Source organism: Papio anubis, chromosome 16 (genome assembly GCF_008728515.1).
Source record: "Papio anubis isolate 15944 chromosome 16, Panubis1.0, whole genome shotgun sequence".
In the NCBI taxonomy this organism is placed as follows: domain Eukaryota; kingdom Metazoa; phylum Chordata; class Mammalia; order Primates; family Cercopithecidae; genus Papio; species Papio anubis.
In genome coordinates this window covers 72,381,860-72,402,092 of record NC_044991.1, presented here as the reverse complement: position 1 = coordinate 72,402,092, position 20,233 = coordinate 72,381,860, and the positions used below count along the sequence as shown (strand labels likewise).

Below are 20,233 nucleotides of genomic sequence, written 5' to 3'. Positions count from 1 at the left end.
TTGCTATTGTGAATAGTGCTGCAATAAACACACGTGTGCATGTGTCTTTATAGCAGCATGATTTATAATCCTTTGGGTATATACCCAGTAACAGGATGGCTGGGTCAAATGGTATTTCTAGATCTAGATCCTTGAGGAATTGCCACACTGTCTTCCACAATGGTTGAACTAGTTTACAGTCCCACCAACAGTGTAAAAGTTTTCCTATTTCTCCACATCCTCTCCAGCACCTGTTGTTTCCTGCCTTTTTAATGATCGCCAGAATGGCTGTAATTTCAAAGTTAAAATACAACAGATGCTGTAGGCTGTGGAGAAAAGAGAATGCTTATATCTTGTTTCCACTTTGGTTGGTTGGTATGTAAATTAATTCAGCCCCACTGTAGAAAGCAGTTTGGAGATTTCTCAAAGAAGTTAAAACAGAGCCACGATTTGACCCAGCAATTCCACTATTGTGTATACACCAAAAGGAAAATAAATCACTCTACAAAAAGGACACCTGCACTTATGTTCATTGCTTTCCTATGCACAATAGCAAAGATATGGAATCAACCTAGGTGCCCATAAATGGTGGATTAGATAAAGAAAATATAACATGTATATGCCATAGAATACTACACAGCCATAAAAAGAATGAAATCCTATCCTTTGCAGCAACATGGATGCAGCTGGAGGTCATTTTCCTAAGCAAATTAATGCAGGAACAGAAAACCAAATACCACATGTTCTCACTTATAAGTAGGAGCTAAACATTGAACACACACTGACATAAACATGGGAACAACAGATACTGTAGACTACTAGAAGGAGGAGAAAGGGAAGTGGGCATGGTTTGAAAAACTATCTATTGGATACTACGCTCGCTACCTGGGTGATGGGATCTGTACCCCAAACCTTAGCATCACACAATAAGCCCATGTAACAAGCCTGAACATGTACCCTCCCATCTAAAATAAAAATCGAAAACAAATTTAAAACTATATAAAAATGTTTAAATTATGAGGCAAAACCAGCCATAGATAAAGAAAAAGTGATGAACAGAAAATGGAAAACATTAATAAACATATATCAGATAAAGGGTGAATTTCATAGCATATTGAAAAAATTTCTTCATTATAATAAAGAAGAGCAAATCATCTAATAAAGAATGTAAAATATGAGCTCCACCAGGTACTTAGAGAAATTATAATACAAACAGTTAATGCACGTATGAAAACAATTATAGCTGCATTCATAGTTCAAAGACTGCAAGTTAAATAAAGTAAAATTTGTCTTTTCACTTATGAGGCTGATTTCCCAGTAATGGTTCTTGGCAAGTTCCTTCTATCTCTGGCCTCAGTTCTGGTTATTGTAAGATGAGAAAATGGGCCTATGTAGTCTCTTGAAGTCCTTGCTGTGGCGAGGACTAGTAGATTAAGCAAAGCCCTCTGCCTGGTGAAGAGAGAATTTGCAAGAGCACAACACAAAGTACATGAGGTTGGGATCACTGTGCTTGGGGACACCAAAGGGGTACAGAAAACCTCATGATAATGGCTGATTTGATATTCTGTAATGAGTGTTTATTCATCTTCATTAAGTTTTATAATGGTTCCACAAATGGAAGTTTCTTTAATCTTCATGGACCTCTCATATCTATGGTTTATTTGTTTGTTGGTTGGTTTGTCAAACAAATAGTTTGTATTTGATTACAAATTATCTCCCAATCCTATGGGGTTTATTGGTTTATTTATTTATCCGAGTATGTGAAATTTTCATATGTCTCCACAGAAGGATCTGTGCATAAAGGTATATTCAGAGAAGAATCAGATATCCATCTCCATTCCCTCTTTCCTTCCTACCAATTCCTGACCACATCCTACAGGTGACCACTCTCATTGGTCTCTGGGCTTTTCCTTTCTTTTTTTTTTTTTTTCCTGCAATGAGTAAGTAAATGGATATTTTCTTATTTTGCATTCATTGTTACAAGACACTTTAAATTTATCATTCCACAATGTACATACCTCAGTTCATGGACATCTTCCATGTTCCTTTGAATAGCTGCATAGTACTTCATTTTACAGTTGTACTATCATTTATACAACCACTCTTTTCTGTATGGGTATTTTGTTTGTTTCCAACATTTTGCAGTCATAAATAATACTGAAATTAATATGTTTACTGTAATTCCACACTTTGGCTTATACTGTTCTGTTGGTCCAAAATTTCTATTATAACCCTACCCCTTTCACCCAGCGTCAGGCCAAGCTGATGGAACAATGGTTTTATGAGAAAGACCCCTGCATCTTCCTGACTTAGTCTATATCCTGTGGAAAGAAAAATGACTTGAAATCAGGACTGATCTTTTTCATTTTCAGCTTTACTCCTCAATCCTAAGCAATATTCCCCTTCATTAGATGAGGGCAGTTTTCTATATGTCAGCAGGTATTTTGACTCCAAATTCAATGGAAGATTGTGACTCAGGACATTTATTACAGGCTGGAAAGAATTCAGGGCCTGGCTTGGCCTGACTCCTGGGCACTCTGTGATCCTAGGGACAGACACACATCGCTGGCTAGAATTGAGTCTGCAAAGCCCTGGAGAGTGACTCCAATGTACCTGAGGTCATCTGTGACGTTCACTGCTCTACCCCTGGAGTGCATCCGGAGCCTGGAGAGATGCTATCTGGGCTCCTTGGTTCAGTGAAGCTCTGTGCTGCCAGAGGACAGGTATTTGTTGGAGGGTGGTATCAGTTGAGTTATTCCTAAAATAATACTTTCTGGCTTCTCTACTCACAAATCTCACATAATACTGCAACTGCTTTCTCTGGGCAATTTAAAACACTTTTTGCAGTCCCAGAACCCTTCATCTTTCTTTCCCTTCTTCATTTCTCCTCAACAAAGAATCCACAGTTGCCTGAATGAGGCATAAGTGTCTGTATAATCAAGGAATATCATAGTCATGAATGCACAGAGGGCCCACTGACCTCAAAGCCCTTCTTAATTTTGTTTATTTTTTATTTTTTTTCTAGCAGGTATTCTGAGCATCAGAAGCTGACAGTGATTGTCCAAGATCCTACAGAAGGTTGGTAGCACAGATGGGGCTACATAGAATATAATCTGCAAGAAGAAAATACAAAGTGTTCTTTGCTCCAGAACTCAAGATGTAATGAGTGTGGGTGTTGTAGACAGTTCTCATTTCTTGGCTTCTAAGCATAAGAATGTCATTCCTATTTTGGAGGAATTAACCACCATATGAGTCCTGGAACCCGGAGGCTCTGCCACTTTTTATAACAGAAAGGAAAGTCTGGACACTTGTTTTCCCTGACTCCACTGAGAGACAACCTAATGTGAGCACATGCTGGGTTCAGATCATCAGATGCACAAACTCTGGACTGTACTTGGGAGCTAGTGATAGTAGGAAGTCAAGATTCACTCCTGGGGCAGTTACAGCAATGGCAGTTGTATTGGACTTATCAGAAGAGAAATGGAAATGATGGCCCATGCATTGAAGAGCATCTGGCTTTGGCATATTGGCTGAGAGACATGTAACCTCCATCTACTCCGAAGTGGCACCAATGAGCTCCACAAAGGCCAATATCTGACTAATTTTGACTGCGATTCTGCATTCAATGACTTCCTTGTTTTTGCCTTTTCTTTTAACTTGAATTTCTGGGTTTCCTAGTGGTTTTGTGAACCAGTCAGACACTTTTCATTTTCACAGAGCCAAATAGACTTCTTTGTAATTAAGAAGAAAGTAATTGGGCAAGTCTTGCTAGGGAATAGTGTGAAGAGTTCCTTGGATGACTCCAAACCAACAACCACAGCTGGTGAAAGTTATTTTTATTTTATTTCTTTCAGATTTTATTTGTATTGTACACATTTAAGGTATACAATATGATGTTTTGATATACATATACATAGTTAAATGATTACTGCAGTCAAGCCAACTGCCATATCCATTGTGTCATGTAGTTAACTTTCTGTTGTTGTGAGAGAAGCACATAAATACTGTCTTAGCCAGTTTCCAGTAGATAATACTAAGAGTTGAGTGACCTGGTGACTTCTGCTCTGGAATAGCAGTGTGAGGAGATCCATGGAAATACCCTCAAACCAAACAATCATACCTGATAAAAGTTATTTTTTAAAACAGCCACTTGAAGTCTCTGGGAATTGTCTTAAGTACATACATTTATTTTTAAAACTCTACTAAACCTTGGAGGAACACAGAGTGTCTACAACATTTGAGTCATAACCCACTCTATACTTTCTATATCCTAGCTCAATATGAGGGAAGTTTCACTCAGGGCACATCTAGCCAAGAAATGGGAGAACCTCTTTCCTCTCACTTCCCTTTAAAGGGTTATAATATCTCACCAGAGGCAAAAGGTTGCCAGCATCTCTCAAATCCATTCCAAGGTTGTATTGCAGAGATTCCAGTGTGATGAAGAGGTACAGAGTTCCATTCTTCCACCCAACACTACTTGTAGTGAAGAGGTTCTACCCCAGGCATTGTAGGTCAAGAATGTTGAGACCCCCATAGCCCTCAGCACAGCTCATTTGCTGGGCAGAGTTTTCATGCCAGTGAATGCCTGCCAACAACATCAGAGGATACTACTGCTCATGGCCAGAACCCACTTGGTAAAGCAGGGCTGTCGCTCTGAGAAAAGTGAACCATTCTTTCCAAAACAGCTCCTTAGAAAGAACTCAGTGATTTTCCAAAAGTGAGAGGCAGGCTATAAGAACAGAGAGCTCCAAAGTCCTCCCGAAGGAACTGACAGTATTAGGAACAGAGTATAAGGAATATCCAGCCTAATAGTGCTCTTAAAAACAGTGGAGGCTGGGTGTGGTGGCTCATGCCTGTAATCCCATCACTTTGGGAGGCCAAGGCGGGTGGATCATGAGTTCAAGAGATCGAGATCATCCTGGCCAACATGGTGAAACCCCGTCTCTCCTAAAAATACAAAAATTAGCTGGGTGTGGTGGTGCACGCCTATAGTCCCAGCTACTCAGGAGGCTGAGGCAGAAGAATCACTTGAACCCAGGAGGCAGAGGTTGCAGTGAGCCAAGATTGCACCACTGCACTCCAGCCTGGCCTGGTGACAGAGTGAGATTCTGTCTCAACAAAAAAAAAAAAAAAAAAAGGAGATTTTCGTGGGTTTTAGTGGTAAACAAAGAAGAGTAAGTTAGCCCATGAGATAAAAATCTAATGATTAATGAAATTGAACATACCAACTGATAAAGTAAACATTTGAGGTTTTCCAGGAAAATATTGATGATAAATTGTCATGGGAGAGTTACCCATGACAAATTTTAATTCCACCATAATTATCACAAAAATATGTCAACGTGATTAGAACATACAGTAATGGTGAGAAAATGCACACATCTCAATGGAATAAAAGATAAACTCAATGCCTTTGAGAATTTTACAAATGATAAGGGCAGAATTCCACATCACTTAAGAAATGTTAGTAATTCAGCAAATGATGTTTAGACTGATTGCCAGCAATTTAAGGAGTAAAAACTGGATTTCCACCCCATCCATTATTTTAAAGTACATTTTAGGTGGTCAAGGATTTAAACATAAAGATCGAACTATGAAAGCATTCAAAGTAAACATGAGACAAGTTTGGTAGAATATTTACATGTGAATGATTTTCTGAAGTAAATTAATATCATTAACTACAAGTGAATAAAAAGTTTTACAGGGAAAATCATGCATACAGGAAAAAAACAGAAATTTAAAAAATGTATAAACATATACGGTGGGAATAGAGATATTCTATAATATGTTGAAAGAATTTTTAAAACACAATAAGGAAAATAGATCTTCTAATAGAAAAATAAACATAGACTATGAACATATGGTTTATTAAAAAGTAATGCAAGTAGCTACTACATATTTGAAAATAAATAAAACCACATCCATAATTAAATAAAATCACACCAACTTAAAACAAACACATGAATCTTTTGTTGTCTTTCCTGTAAGATGGTCTTCCAAATTTGGGGCAAATTTCATTTGCCAGCGGTCTGTGTCTCAATTATTATAAAAGGAGTAGCTTGGTCTCTTAGGACTCTTCTTGCTGTGAGAAAGATTTCAAGAATCTTACTAAAGTTTCTTCCAAGTGAGCTGTGAATGTGCAGTAGAATAGCAGAAAGCTCATGCAGTGGGCACACTGCAAGTGAGAACACCAAGGTGATGCAGAAGACCTGGATGGTGGCAGAATTAGCATATTGTGGAGTGTCACTTTACAGTTGAGTTGCTGACTTCTTTGGGATCTCCTCAAATCTATATTTTTCTTTGATTCCACACTTTGGCTTGGATCATTCTATTTCCCTGGAATTCCTATTGTCACTGTGCTTTTTGGCAAATTAACCCCTCAACTAGTCTTTTTTGAAAGGCTAATGAATCCTCCTGCTTTTTCAACATTCTACCAAAGGGAATGACATCAGATTAGAATAGATAGTTCCCAGCCCCAGTTCTGCCCCTGATTTCTAGAGTAAACTTTGATGGATCCCTGGATTCCAGTTTTCCCATCCACAAAACGGGGGGTTTTGTCTGGATATTTCAAAGGGACTTTCCAATTTCAAATTCAAGAAAAGTTGGAATCTGTTACAAGCTGAGAAGCACTTGGTACTTGTGCATGATGCTTATCACTCTGCGCTCCAAGAGACAGATACACATGGCTGGCTAGAACAGAGTGTCCCCATCCCAGGAGGTACTGGACAAGGAAGGCCTAAGAAGGTTGTTCGAAACTTATCATTAGTGATCCCTGCTTTCAACCCCCATGGAGCACACAGAGTCTGCAAATATGTTATCAGCCTTTCCAGTCTCAGCAAAAACAGCTTTGTTAGAGAACATTATGCCTCTAGGAGGAACACGGTAGCAGTGGAGCTGTCCCAGGATGACCATATCTTTTCTGACTGCAGTGCAAATTCTGGGCAGTGATTCACCATTTTAGAGTCTCTGTGTAATTTCAGTAATATCATGCAGCCCCTGAACTTCTCATCTTTCTCATCATTCTTGATCTCCCCTCATGATTGCATCCAGAATTGTAAATGCCTTTTCAAGGAAGTAAGTGGGTTAGATAATCCAGCCAAGAGGTGGTGGAGTCCCTACTATCGCCAATCTCCATTTCCTTTTTCCAGTTGATTAAAACTGTAGGTCATAAGCTGGGGCAAGAACACAGAGTGAAGGAAAGGAGGGGCATAGGAGGTGCTCCAGTGCTCACGATGTGATGAGAATGGTGATGTGGACAACTTTCATGTCTTAGCCTCTAAGCATACAAGCACCATTCCCAGCAAAAGCTGCAAAGTCCATATGCCTGTTTCTCTGACTTCTTGGCAGCCTCCACATGTGCACATGCACTGGTTCAGACAGTCGGAGGTACATACTGCAATGGACTGAGAATTGGTGATAGAAAAAAGCAGACCTGGAGGTGGTGAGAGTTTACTTCGGCAGCAGTGGCATAAATGGCTACAGCATCTATTTCCAGGGAGCAGAGTGGAAGTGGTGTCCAATTTGTCAATGTTGGTGGCCAGACATGGTGTTGTCATGCCTGGAGGCAGCAGTGGCATGGTCTGTTGCGACTGGAGAGAAAAAGACTGCGGGACCGGTATTGTTGAGGAATGAGTGTGCCCATAAAACCACTAAACAGTAGGCTGGGAGGATAAAGTATCATCTAGTTTATCCTCTAGGTAGATGGAGAAGCTGAAGATGCAGCCTGTGATTAAAATATAGGCAGAAAAATGGGTCAGGCCCATTAAAGGTGACCTTGTGAAATAAATTACTGCCATTGAAGAAACTGATTTAAAAAAAGATAGCTGGACTTCTGCCCAATAAGAAAAGGCACATTCTTAGGAATATTTCCATGGTGATTAGGGAGCGTCCCTTCTATTTCCAGAGGTGAACATTTGTGGGGTTCACTTTATACCTGCCAACGTGTACGTTTCAAGGGGAGTTTGGAACCCTAGAAAGATCCACGGTATGGGAGATACGTCCACGCTTTTGACTGTCCACTATGTGGAACTCCCTTGTTATGTTGTGGGATCTCCCTATTTAAGGCTATCTTTGAAACTTGCTGAGTGACAGAGCTAGGCTCCTACTGAAAAAACAGAACAAACCAGGGGGCACTTTCCTTCCCTCCTGAGGCCTAGGGCTGCACTAACATGCTCAGCAAATGTAATGCTCCCATATGTCACCTTAGATCTCCATTGAGTGACTCAAAGAAGCAAGGATGAAGGGGCATTCTTTCCCAGAACAAAGTAGTTTTCTTGTTCACAACAATACCCAATTCCAGAGTCATGGGTGGCAGGAATGAGTGTCCAGGACTGCAGCAGCTGTGTATACATCACACAATTGTTGAGATGTGGTTCTGGCTGTTGTCATTCTACCCAGACACTCTTATATCTTACAATGGTCCTGATCCTGAATCTTCAGGCTTCTCAGAATTCTGTGAACCGTGTTTTGAAGGTTGGGTTATTCAGCAAGTTCAGGGTTCTCAGGGGCTGAGACAGAGTTAAGAATGCAAGTTGCCTTGTGAGGTCACACCTGTGAAAGTAAAGGCGAGGAAGCAGGATTAGGCAAAGGACGCCATTGCCAAGCTGTCCTGACAACATCTCTGTCAGCCCAACAGGAAGCTCTGGAGCAAGAATTTTTTATAAGAGGAGTTCAACATTGGGCATGAAGGGTAGAATCTCATACTATAGCCTTACTTTGCCTTTGGCTGGAGGTCCCTGGTTCTGTGTGATCTCAGCTCAAACACTGAGGTTGTCCCTGAGGTCGAGCAGTGGCTGGCAGCAATTAGCCAACCACACTCCACGCAGCTGGGCAACAAGGTGCTCCTTGAAGGGGGATCCAAGCAGTAACTCTCTGTCAGCCACAGTGCACCCCTGGCACTGCTGGGATCCGGGCTCCACACACATTGGGAAGGTTCTTCCAGGCTCTGCTGGGCTCTCCCTCTGCCATAAACCATAAGAAGGTGGAAGGGAAGGGGTACACAATAGCCGTGGCCTCTGCAGTTGTTGTGTGGGTGGCGATTGGTTCTCATCATCACTCTCCTGTATTTCCATTTTAAAGTACCCCACCTTCAGCTACCATCAGTGCTGAAGTCAGTGGCTTACCTGGTGGTAGGACTCACATTCTCATTCCTGGGCGTAACTGTGCCCTACTCAGGACAGGATATCCTGCTAAAACTTTAGAATAAATCTCTTCTTTTGGCTAAGCAGACATGCTACTTAGAAAGTCTGCCCTTTAATTATCATGATGTTTGTTTGGAGCCCTGCTTAGTAAAGCTAAAACATTATTCACCATGATCCTTGAAATTCACAGCCTCTGCTGTATGTTAGGGAAGATACAGAATAGGAGGTTTCTCAGCCCTTACCCAATGCCCAGAGAGATGACAACCAGCGGCCTTGTCCCTTGCCCAGCCTCCTTATCCTCAGGACCTTGGGGGTCAGGACAGCAGCCAGGAGGTGAGAAGGGAACCTGGTCTACAAAGGAGTCTCAAGGCTTTCTTTTTTCCCTCTTTCAGTGGTGATTCCCTCCGTTATACTTGATTTTATTCAGCTGTGCTTCACTCCTTTTCATCTTGACTATAGTAGCAAATGATTTGCCTGTTTTGTAATTTTTTCAAAATCAATATTTAAATCTATTAACTAGAGCTAATGTTTGTCTCTTCTTGACCTCAAACATTTGCTTTTATCTTTATCATTGCTTTTTTGACCTTATTCTTTCTCTTTTTTTGTTGAAATTTTGATTTATTTACATTTATTGTTTCATTTTTGTTGATACAAGTATTTAAGGCCTGGGTGTGTCCTCTGTATCCTTGTTTACTTTTTTGTCCACTTGGTTTGTTTTGTACCAATACAGTGTGTTCAATTCTCCTACTGTTAGTGTGTTTTTATCTATATCTCCTTGGTGTATCCCATATTTTCTTCTTTATAAAAGTGTTTTTTGTGCTATATAGTGCTTACATGCTTATAACTAATATCTTTACTGATAACTGTGGCTTTTAATGTTCAGTGTCCTTCTTACTGTTTCAGCAACAAAACAAGTTATAACCAATGATGTAATAAATATCTATGAGTCCACGCTAATATAAACAAGTAAATAAATGAGGGATAATAAGCAAATATCTGACATCAGATATTTATAGATTATTATATTCTATCTGTAATTATTATAGAATAATATTCATAGTTATCTATCATTCTTATAGTATAATTCCAAACTATTTATTTAGATACTTCCCCTTTAAGGAATATCTTATGTATGGTTGTACAGTGACTTCCTTTCAAAGAGTATAGCATGGAAGGATAGGGGGAAAAGTTGAATTTCAGTGTAGAAACTTGATGAACACTGCCTCAGCCTGGCCATCTAGGTCAACATCATCAATAGTAAGTCATGTTGAAGTCAGTACCCTGGATATTACGTGATAAGAAGGGCACTTTACCTCTGATGTTTTCCTCCAAAAAACCACAATCCCAGTATAATGAGAAAAACATCAGCCAAATTTCAGTTGAAGGACATTCTATAAAATACTTAAGCAGTACTCCTCGAAACTGTCAAGGTCTGCAAAAACAAGGAAAATGTGTGCAATTGTCACAACCAAGAGGAGCCTAAGAAGACATGACCACTAATTATAATCCACATTGTCCTGGATGGGCTCCTGAAACAAAAAGAACCCTGGTAACAGCAAAGGCAATATGAACAAAGTCTGGACTTTAGTTAATAATAATGTAGCAATACTGGTTCATTCCTTGTGACAAATGCACCCTAGTAAAGTGTTAACAGCAGCAAGGACTGTGCGCCGGCACACAGAAAGTCTAGCAAATGCTCTGAGCCTCCAGGACTCTTTCCCTGTGTTTTCATATGTGGACATCTTCCTTCTGGGAATGAGTTTATTTCAATCATAGGCTCTTTCATTCTTTGCACACTTATTTCTGGACCCCACTGTTTCCTCTGAAAAAGGCAGAGGCAAAAGTTCAAGAGAGCTCTCCTTTGAAAATCAGATGTTCTTTCTGTATAATTTGAAGTTTTTACTGTCTCTGACTTCAGATTTTGTTGAAGAAATGATATTTCTGAGGTTTTCTCATTCTTCTGTGTAGTGATATAGCTTTGTAAGAATACCTTGGGAGATTTACATTCACAAGGACACCATAACTCTTGCTACCCTCGAAGTCTGGCGAATTTGTATTTTTCTGGTAAAATACTCAATTGGAGAATATTTTTGTAAGAATATTTTTAAAATTTGACTTTACAGAAATTGAAAAACTTTGTAAGGTTAAAATATATAATCTAGCTAAAACAATGGTTAACAACTAACCAGAAAAATAAATTTAAATGTATGAGAGCAAAGGGTGGCTTTTCTGTGTATAAGAATCACTCTTACAAATCAATTGAAATATTATGGACACCTAGTAGAAAAAAGAGCAAACAATTGGAAAACAATGGAAGACTCCAAGTATTAGGAGACAAATACTGAGGCATCAATTGGAATCATAGAAATCACATTTGAAACAATTTGATCAAGTCAGCTATTTTCAGACAATTGTATAACGAACCCATGTCTGGGAATCAGAGAACCAGCTCTTTTCTGGGCTTGACTAACTGAGTGAAATTAGGAAATGCATTTCTCCCTTCAGGGGTCTGTGCAAGCTGGATAAAGTAAGGAGGGAAATGACATCTTCCCTTCCCACAGTCATTTTGTTGTCCCTTATGCCATTTAAGTTTTGTTCATCAAGTGTCAATATCTCTAGGGAGGCCATGCAGAGGCAGCAAAGTGAAACATGTTAGGGCCTTATACCTCTCTTTGAGGTTGTGAGTCTCCAAGCCCTTGTCTGGTTCCAGCACTCCTTGGACAAGACCGTCTTGCCTAGTAACAGCACCTCTCATTGCTTGGGAAGTTGGAGAACTAGTACCCCATTTCTGCTTTTGAAATCTGGTTTGTGTCTAGAGGACACATCCGATGCATGGATCACATCCAGAATTATTGCAGAGGGAAGCAATGAAATGGAAGCAAGAAAAATAGCTTATTTTCAACTCACCCAAGACATCACTCATGCTTTCTTTTTTCTTTATCTCCTTCAAGTGCATTAATAATTTTTCTCCAACTTCTTTCAGAGAGTAGTTTCCAGGGGATTTTTTGGGGGTAGTTGAAGACAATAGAAGGCAGAAGAGGAAGAATGAGTAACTTCCACAATCTCCTCCCCAAGAGGTATAAAATAACACTACCACTAAGAAATTTCTAAACAAAACCACACCCTCAATATAACTTGAAAACAAAGAATGCCAAAAATACAAAATACCTGTCAGTGAAAAGGGAGGAAACAACAAATCCCAGGGCTGGGACTCACACTCTCCTGCCCTTTCCAGCCCCACTGTAAAACTTAAAGCTTTGCAAAATCGACCGAAAAAACTGCTGAGGAAGGAATGACGTAACCGAGATGGTGAAATAGAAGGCACCTGCTCATGTCCCACCAGAATGACAAGAATCCTACACTCCTCCACAGTCCAAAGTCTCTCTGGGAGCCTCTGGATCTGGATTCAGGGGGAAGTTTGTGAAACTCTGGTGGAGCCCAAGACCTTGGAGGGTCATATTGAGAGTACAGACCAACAACCACGTGGCTGATCCGCTGAGCTGGCTCCAGAGTTTAATCCCAGAAATGGCCCAGTCATTCAGGAGTTTGGTTACATTTGGCCTTGAGCCTGCAATCAAACCCATCTGCTGTGGGGTCCAGAATGAATCACACACACTAGGGCTTTGGCAGAAAGGCCCTTCTGCTCACTGACTGGGCAGTGAACCTGAAAGCTGCCTTGTGATTCAGCTCCGGCCCCCATCAGCTGAGGTCCCAGCTCAAAGCTGCTCACACAGCAACCCAGAGGGAGACTCACACACGTCTCATAGCCTAAGAGTCTAAGCCTCCCTGACAGGCTTGCCAACCTCTGTTGCACAGTGGGTTGAGATGGGATCAAGTCTCAGCTCTGATGCTTCCTGCTGTAATTGAACTATCTTTTCGGTGCTGAGACTTGCAGGGAGATACGTACTTATCTTGGCCAACAAGATGGACTCTCCAGCCTCCAGCCCACAGCAGATCCCAAAAGGGTTGGGGGGTGGGGGGGGACATTCCCAGCTTCAGCTCCTTCTGCTGCAATCAGGAAACTATCGCGTCTCTGCAGGAACTTGCTGGAAGATGTGCACTCCTTCTAAGTCAATGAGACTGGGCTCTCCAGCCACTGCCCCACAGCAGATCCTGAGGGGCCCAGTATCAGCTCCACTCTCTCCTACTGCAGTCAGAGGACTATAGTAATTGGCAGGGTCTTCCTGGGCGATACGTCCCTGCCTGAGTGAACATGAAAGGAATATCAGTCTCTGTTCCACAGCAAATCTTGGATGAAGAAACCACTGGTCTCTGTGAGGTCTTGAGTTGCTCAGCTACCTTACTAGGCATAGACTGTCATCCTGGACTGCTTCCTGAGGGAAAAGAAAGTGTCTTTTTGCAGCCTTTCAATTTTTCTCTCTCAGTGGCTTAATCTTCACCTGAATTCAGACAAGAGTTAGTTCTTTTGTTTTTGTAAATAGTGAACCTACCGTCTGCATCTTGTTTCTTAAAAAATCCAAGTTTTCTTCGTTGTTTTGGAATTTGACATTGATCTTTACCTGAATTAGATATAATGAGGCCTGATTCTGGGTTTTCTTTTGTTTTCTATTGATTTCTCAACCTGACTATCCTAACAAAAACAACATATTGATTATTGTTACTTTGCAAAACTTTTTTTTTAAGTCTAGGAGGCTCCAGTGCCCTAGGGTTAATCTTCATTTGTAAACATCTATGCCTATTCACAAGAATTTATGCTTCCCTGTAAATTTAAGTATGGTTTCAAGTTCCCTTAACTTCCATAAGAACACCATATTAAAAATGGATTTTGAGTGTAATACACCTTAGGGATAAATTAAATAAATATTAAATATTGAGTAAATAGTGACATCTTCACCACGTAGTCTCCCCATTCATGTATTGTGGTATGTGTATATTCAAGTCTTTTTATATGCCTATGAAAAGTTATATAGATTTCTTTTCTAGAGCTCTGCCTCTCTCTTGTTAAGTTTATTTATAGCAATGGTGTGATTTTGTTGATATTAACAATAGAAAATGCAGCATGTCTAACTGATTGTTGCTAGCACATAATAAAAATATTTACTATCACTAACCTTGTGGCTTTTAATGGTTACTTAATCTCTCTTAGCTTCAATCTTTTTACAAAATTAGAAAATAAAATATGTATAATGGCTATCTGAAAAGGACTTATGAAAAATAAGTGACAATACATGTAATCTACCCGGTATAGGAAATAGAGTAAATATTAAAAAACAGAAACCATTATTTCCTCCAATGATGTATTTAGTATTTGTCAAGCCAGAAGTTTGGATACTGCTCTCACCTGTGCTCCAAGATACCCTAGTATCAAAGCCCTACTGTTGTTCAGACTAGCCCCTGAACGATAGAGAAAAATCATGGCTCAGATGCTCATGGATGGGGCAAAGTGGTGCAAGGATCCACGTTGTCTCATCCCAAGCCTCTGCTCCCCATGTCTTCTCAGAGCAGGAACCCAACACACAAAGAAGAGCTGTTTCAGATCCCAGAATGGCAGGATTAGACCTTCCTTTGCAGAATAATTATACCTTACCCCCTTAACTGAAATAGACCTCTGAGGCTTGGAAGGGGGACATACATTTGCCAGAGGTCGCCCAATACATAGGAAGGCAAAGCCAGTGCTCAGATCACCTGACTCTCAAGCCTGTGCTCATTCCGCTTCACCCAGGCTGCTGCCTGCCTGGGGGCTGTGGCCTTCTCTGAGAGTTTCCTTGTGCAATGGCAGTGGGACAAGTGGGTCAACAGGAGAGCCATGAGGTTGCTCACATTCCTGCCCCTTTCTCCACTACTCAAGTCTGCCCTGCCCACAATGTGTATGTCTCCAGAGAATGCAATTCACCGAAATCTCTGACACCATAGTATGAATGACTTAGTGTATCCTCCTCATTCACATCTTTTTTTTTTTTTTTTTTTTTTTTTTTTGTGAGACAGAGTCTCACTTTGTTGCACAGGCTGGAGCGCAGTGGTGCGACCTTGGCTCACTGCAAGCTCTGCCTTCTGGGTTCACGCCATTCTCCTGCCTCAGCCTCCCGAGTAGCTGGGACTACAGGCGCCCGCCACCACGCCCGGCTAATTTTTTGTATTTTTAGTAGAGATGGGGTTTCACCATGTTAGCCAGGATGGTCTTGATCTCCTGACCTCATGATCCACCCGCCTCAGCCTCCCAAAGTGCCGGGATTAAAGGCGTGAGCCACCGCGCCGGGCCCTCATTCACATCTTAAAACAGAAATCTGGAAGAGGATATTGCTTAACCTAAAGGAATGCTACATCATGGAGGAATCTCAGGCATGAACCAGTGAAGTTCTAAAGAGCAGGAATTTCACAGCATCTGTAACATCATCCTTTCTATGTTGTCTTGAAAAAATATAGATCCCTGGGAAACGTTAATGAGAAGGAAGTGGGGAGCTGTAGGTTCAGCCACAAGGGTTAGCTGGTCACACTGGCAAGGCCGACAGTAGCCAGGTCAGGACTGATGGTGGATTGGGAAACAAAAGACCTCCTTATGGTTTATGTAACGTTTATTTATTTTTTGTGTTTTGTGTTTTTCCTGTTCCTTGGCCAAAGGCAAGATTTCCAGATTTCCATTTTCTGGTGAAAAGGAGATGGCAGCGCTGGGGCTGATTACTGGATTGGTAATATGAACCCCTAGCGACGGGCCTGCTGTTTCCTCCCCGCACCCTGCTCTCTTTCACCACGGGACCCTTTCCCTTCCTCACTGGACAGAAGAGGTCCCAGTTCTACACCCATTTCCCCAAAGCGTCCAGGAGCCCAGAAATCATAGGAACCAGAAACAAGTGGAGCAGAAGGGACTCTTTATTGGAAAGTGGATGAGACAGGCAGCTCCAGGCGTGGTCATCCTGTATGGGAGGAAGAATGGACAGTGTGGGAAGGGGAAGGGCAGCAGGGACCTAGGATCAGATGGGGCCTGTAGCTCTGGGTATGGCACAGGTGCAGCAAGGACAGGCTCCATCTGTGGAAGAGAAGAGAATCAGACGTGAGAGTCAGCACATCGAAGCACTCAGACGCAGTGAGGAGGCCAGATCATCCTTCTCGGTACTGGTTATAGCCTCTCAGACCCCTCAGTCTCCCAGTTTTTCTGTCACCTGCCACAACCTCCCTCCCACCAACCTGGGATGGTTCCCCACCACTCAGCCTTCTTTTGTGTCTTCAGGGGTCTCCTCTTCCTCCAGCTAGTGCTCACCTCACTGGGGAACCATACAGGCCATCCCGCAAGAGCCTTCACAGCACTTCTTGATTCCTGGGCAGTCAGTATCTTTCAAGCAGCGGTTAGGGGGATTCAACATGGCACACCGGATCAAGATATTGGGGCAGGAGCCAGGCTTAGTGGAGACGGGACCTTTGACTGGCCCTTGCCCTTTGACCCAATCTTGACCTTTAACTGAAACTTGTCCTTTAACGGGATCTTGTCCATTGAACGGAACATGGCCTTTGACAGTGTCTTGACCTTTAACAGGAACTGTTAAAAGAAGAAACGAGCCCACATTTATATCCAGTAAGCCCCTGCTTCAGCTACCATGTCTTTGTCCTGGGTTCATCCACTGCTTACCGCAGCATCCTCAAACCATGACCTGAGTAGGGAAGGTACACCTGGGGGAGCGACACTCTTGGAAGGCTTTTCCCTTTTTGGGGGAGTCTACAGGATCAGCATTCCCTTGGGTATTTGTTTCTTCCCCCTTCCTCCACTCCAAGTCTCTTAGAAGCCATGGTCAGACTGGGGTGACAACCAGCAGTGAACAGAACACGTTGTCATTTCTTAGGAAGCACATTGGAATAGGAAAGAACCCCGAGCCACATACCAGGAGACTTGAGCCCCATCCTGGCTCTGGGAATTACCTTGGCAATTGCTCACTCATTTCTACATTTTGGTTCCCTCCTTATAAAATGGGGGTCCTCAAACGACATGATTCCTGAAGCCTTGTTGTTTCTTAACCTCCTTTTAGAGTACAGATTACTCTGGTGCTATCATGGGGCAGAGAAAGAAGGGACAGTGTCCACACCCAAGGTTTAAAATCCTGGAGTTCATTATTTTATTGCACATTCTGCGCAGGTATTGACATCTGAGGCCAAGGCCACATACCAACATTACTTCCACCAACAGTCCTGATCTCTCAGTCACTGGGGTGGAAAGCATGTGGAGTCCGCCAGCCAAAGTTCTGCTTTTTTCTGGATATGATGGCAAAGGCCAGAAAGCTGAAATCTGGGTTCCAGTGCTGCCTACTGCTTCATAAGTGCTCCCTGTCCTGGCCCAGGGTGTCCCAGAGGGCCTCCCCTCAGTCCAACCCAGCCCAGCAGGTCACCTGTTCACTCACCTCCCGTGACAGCTGCCTCTACAACCAGCATCCCAGCAATGAGGAACACCACCACGATCAAGAAGCTGCTGGCCCTCATGGTGTCAGAAAGGTGTTTGGCTAAGAGCTAAGGCCATACCAACCTTTATGCAGTCCAGCTTGGCCTGGCTCCAGGGGTGGGTCTGTGGTATTCACAAGGGACATTTCCTTAGCTGTATTGGGAAATATCCACCCCATTCTGGGAGGGACCTGGGGGCTTTCCCCAAGGATTATTCACAGGGAGAACTAATGGACATTACATCGCATCATCTCTGACTGTCCCAAGAGTTTTCCTACTTTCTCACAGAGTAGAAGTGCTGGCTCACTTGTTAGGTAACATTACAATGAAATTCTTCATGCTTTGAAATACAGTGAGGCCCAAGAAGAGAAAGGAATCACCAAAGGTTATTCAGCAAGTCACTGGTAGATCCGGTCTTGATTGTAAAATCAAGGTGTTTCCCCATTATGCTCTGGTGCTGCAAACCCCACCCAGATCTACTTTATCATTTCACCACTCCCAGCATCAAACTGGGCTTTTCCTTCCTTCTTCCCTGGTCCTGCAAAAAACTCTGTAAGACAAATTTGCCTTGAATATATAATGACTAATTATTGCACCTTGCTATTTCAGAGATGACCTTTCAGATGCATCAAAAAAGTAATTGAAAGGTGTAATTCTAGGTCTGAAGAGGGATGATGCCCTTAAAATCACAGTGGTAGGGAAAAAATAATCAGAAAAGAGTAGAAAACACAAATCATGTATACATTGGACATCTACAGTGTGTGTGTCCAGCATGCCTCCCCACTTCTTTGAACAGCACCTTGTTTCTTGTGAAGAATTGTTGTCTCTTTGAACCATCAACTTGTGAGTCTAAGGGGGACTGCTAATCATGAAAGCCTGACCCCTGACCACAGGTAGGGGTGTGTGTGTGTGTGTGTGTGTGTGTGTGTGTGTGAGACTTGGTCTGGTCTATTAAAATCTTTTGTTTGAATAGGTAATAAAAGGAGAAAAAGGGGGTCCCTTCTTTTGGCAAAGGTGATCTATACGAACCACCGAATTCCAGAAGCAGTGATCTAAGTCTGGGGGTGGAGATCAATTGTCTGAGAAAAACAACCCTAATACACTGAGACAAGGAAAGAAGTGATGGTGAGAGAAGATTCAGATGACACAGCCAGCCTTCCCTCCTTTACCTTGAGAGCAGTTCTTCACACACCCTTCTCATGTTTGGGTTATAAGGCAATAAATTAGCCCTCTGCTTCAGCTAGTCTGACTTACTATTCTGTCATTGCTACCAAAAGTTCTGAGTAATAGAAATGAATATCCTGAAGTTGGGTATGGTCAGGGACAGAATCTGAGTTAAGAATGCCTGATGTAAATGACGAGTTGATGAGTGCTGACGAGTTGATGGGTGCAGCACAGCAACATGGCACAAGTATACATATGTAACAAACCTGCACATTATGCACATGTACCCTAGAACTTAAAGTATAATAATAATTTAAAAAAAAGAAAAAAGAAAGAAAGAAAGAAAGTCACTGAGTTGAGGTGGAGTTAAGGCAGGGAAGGTAACGAACTAATTATTGGACAGTAATCCAGCCAGTTAAATCCCCACCCCTTGTCTCTTTAGACTCTGACCACATGCCCACCAAGCCTGAAATTGAGTGAGATATAAGCAAATGTCAGACTGTTGAAGTCTTTTGACTACTTCATACAAAAGCTCATTGTACAATAAGACACACACACAAATAAAAAGTGCAGAGAAAATACCTATACTATTTAAAGAATAACATGAAAATGAGCTGCCAGGTAAAGGAGGAGAATATTTGCTATATCTATGCTTCATGCCTCTCTTCAGTTGCTTCATTCTCCTTCCTCCCCAAAAATAACCGCTTTCTGAGATTTTGTGGTAATTAGCCCTTGCTTTCCTTTATAGTTATGCCACTTCTGTCTGTATTCTGAAATATATATTCAGTTTAGTACACTTTTCAATTTGTATGTAAATGAAATCTAAGGTGTAATGTTCATATGTCCTGCTTATGTTGCTCAACATTATATTTTTGAGAGTCATCCGTTTTGAAGCCCACACCTGTAGTTCATCATTTTCACTGCTGTACAGTATTCTATGAAAAATACCAAAAATGTTATATATTCATTCTGCTGTCAATATACATTGGATATTTCTAGGTTTTAGCTATTATAGTGTTGCTATGAATATTCTTGTACATATCTTTTGGAGAACATAGGTATGCATTTATTTTGGATATATAGTTAGGAATGGAATTGCTGGATCACAGAGTACAGATCACAGAGTATAGATACATCCAGCTGTCATAAATACTGCAATCAATTTTCCAATATCATTGTACCAATTTACACTGCTATCAGCAATGTGTGAGCATTCCATTTGCTCCATAACCTTACCAATGCTTGATATGATTTGCCTTTTCATTAGCCATTCAGGTGCACATCTTGTGGGATTTCCTGTGATTTGAATTTACACTTTCCTAATAACTGGTGAAGCTGACCCCTTTTTAATATTTCTTTTTCTTTTTCTTTTTGAGATGGAATTTTGCTCTTGTCACCCAGGCTGGAGTTCAATGGCACAATCTCGGCTCACTGCAACCTCCGCCTCCCGAGTTCAAGCGATTCTCTTGCCTCAGCCTCCCAAGTAGCTGGGATTACAGGCACACGCCACCATGCCCAGCTAATTTTTGTATTTTGTAGTTTCACCGTGTTGGTCAGGCTTGTCTCGA

At 41.7% G+C, this 20,233-nt stretch overlaps 1 protein-coding gene and 1 long non-coding RNA gene across 3 annotated transcripts; both read right to left on the bottom strand.

Moving 5' to 3' along the window:
• Positions 1–6,872: 6,872 nt before the first annotated feature.
• Positions 6,873–13,010, bottom strand: LOC108580596. The gene is made up of 2 exons (XR_002515113.2): positions 8,694–13,010; positions 6,873–8,529 (listed from the first exon to the last, which is right to left on the bottom strand). It is a non-coding gene; the product is annotated as an uncharacterized LOC108580596 (long non-coding RNA).
• Positions 13,011–15,929: 2,919 nt separating this feature from the next.
• PI3 (peptidase inhibitor 3) lies at positions 15,930–20,007 on the bottom strand. 2 transcript variants are annotated; one of them, XM_009216052.3, is made up of 3 exons: positions 17,465–20,007; positions 16,336–16,611; positions 15,930–16,104 (listed from the first exon to the last, which is right to left on the bottom strand). In XM_009216052.3, the coding sequence occupies exons 1-2, from the start codon at positions 17,541–17,543 to the stop codon at positions 16,337–16,339; spliced, it is 354 nt and encodes a 117-aa protein (XP_009214316.1). In that variant the 5' UTR covers positions 17,544–20,007; the 3' UTR covers positions 15,930–16,104; position 16,336. The 2 variants fall into 2 exon arrangements, with proteins under 2 accessions (XP_009214316.1, NP_001162492.1); NM_001169021.1 differs by having other exon boundaries at positions 15,931–16,098; positions 17,465–17,609.
• Between the last annotated feature and the right edge of the window lie 226 nt (positions 20,008–20,233).

Excerpts from the sequence above, each read along its gene's own strand:
- PI3 (XM_009216052.3), bottom strand. The coding sequence starts at position 17,543 with ATGAGGGCCAGCAGCTTCTTGATCGTGGTGGTGTTCCTCATTGCTGGG. Across the intron at positions 16,612-17,464 it reads AGAGGCAGCTGTCACGGGAG|TTCCTGTTAAAGGTCAAGAC; the intron begins GTGAGTGAACAG and ends TTCTTTTAACAG.